This window comes from Haliaeetus leucocephalus, unplaced genomic scaffold, assembly GCF_000737465.1.
Source record: "Haliaeetus leucocephalus isolate CR32 unplaced genomic scaffold, Haliaeetus_leucocephalus-4.0 Scaffold657, whole genome shotgun sequence".
In the NCBI taxonomy this organism is placed as follows: Eukaryota; Metazoa; Chordata; class Aves; order Accipitriformes; family Accipitridae; genus Haliaeetus; species Haliaeetus leucocephalus.
In genome coordinates, this window is record NW_010973093.1 from 4470486 (window position 1) to 4471441 (window position 956).

General features: G+C 64.0%; 1 protein-coding gene across 1 annotated transcript in view; it reads right to left on the bottom strand.

Annotated features, from left to right (window-relative positions):
• Positions 1 to 232: 232 nt before the first annotated feature.
• The window catches only part of USP43 (ubiquitin specific peptidase 43), a 14718-nt gene continuing 13994 nt past the window's right edge, over positions 233 to 956 (bottom strand). Inside the window, exon 15 of the mRNA XM_010579493.1 lies at positions 233 to 363. Coding sequence (XP_010577795.1) covers positions 233 to 363 — 131 coding nt within the window. The remainder of the gene's footprint in view (positions 364 to 956) is intronic.

Sequence of the window (956 nt, forward strand, 5' to 3'; positions counted from 1 at the left end):
CCACCACCTCCCAGACCTCCCAGCAGGCACACAACCACCATGCCGGGACAGGATCTGGCCACCATTGACCCCACCAAGCCCCACTCCCAAGCTGATCCCCACCACCCCGATCCACAGCACACACCGCAGCACTGGGACCACCACCAATGGGACATGAAGCTCTTCCCACCCCTGGATACGTCCCCTGGGATGGACACTGGGGCCGCCCCCCAGGCACCGCACTGGGCTCCTTTCACGTGTCTTTAATAGAAACCGCCGGCGGTGGGGGCTGCACCCCCGCGTACAAAAGCTGGCTGGAGGAATCGCGTATTGCATAGATCTTGGTGTGGGGGACCCGCCCGCCCGCCCCCCCAAAATAGTCGCCTTTTAAAAAACAAAAAGCGTCTCTCAATAAAACTCTCCTGGTACAATAAATACTCTCGCGTCTTCGAGCTGGCGGAGCCCGTGGCCGCCTGCCTGCTTGCGGGGAAGGGGCATAGGGAGGTGAGTGGGCGATGCCCCCAGTTCAGGATGCCCCTGGGGCGGGATGCCCTGGGATGGGATGCCCTGATTTAGGAGCTTCTGGTTTGGGGTGCTCCTGGTTTGGGATACCCGCAGTTTGGGAGCCCCAGGTTTGGGATGACCCAGCTTCGGGATACCTGAATGCCTCCAGTTTGGGGATGCCCCCAGGTTAGGATGTTCCCGGTTCAGGATGACCCTGCTTTAGGATGCCCTTGTTTGGGATCCCCTGGTTCAGGAGCCCTTGGGTCGAGACACCCCCAGTTTGGGATAGCCCCAGTTTGGCAGCCCCCAGTTCAGGAGCCCCTGGTTCCAGCTGCCCCGGGTGGGGATGCCCGCCGGCCCTGGCTCAGAAGCTGGACTCGGGCACGGCCGGGCGGCACAGCGACCCCACGGGCTGCCGTCCCTGCTGCAGCACGGTCCCGGGGGGACCCCGGGCAGGCAGGGGGGGCCCCCCC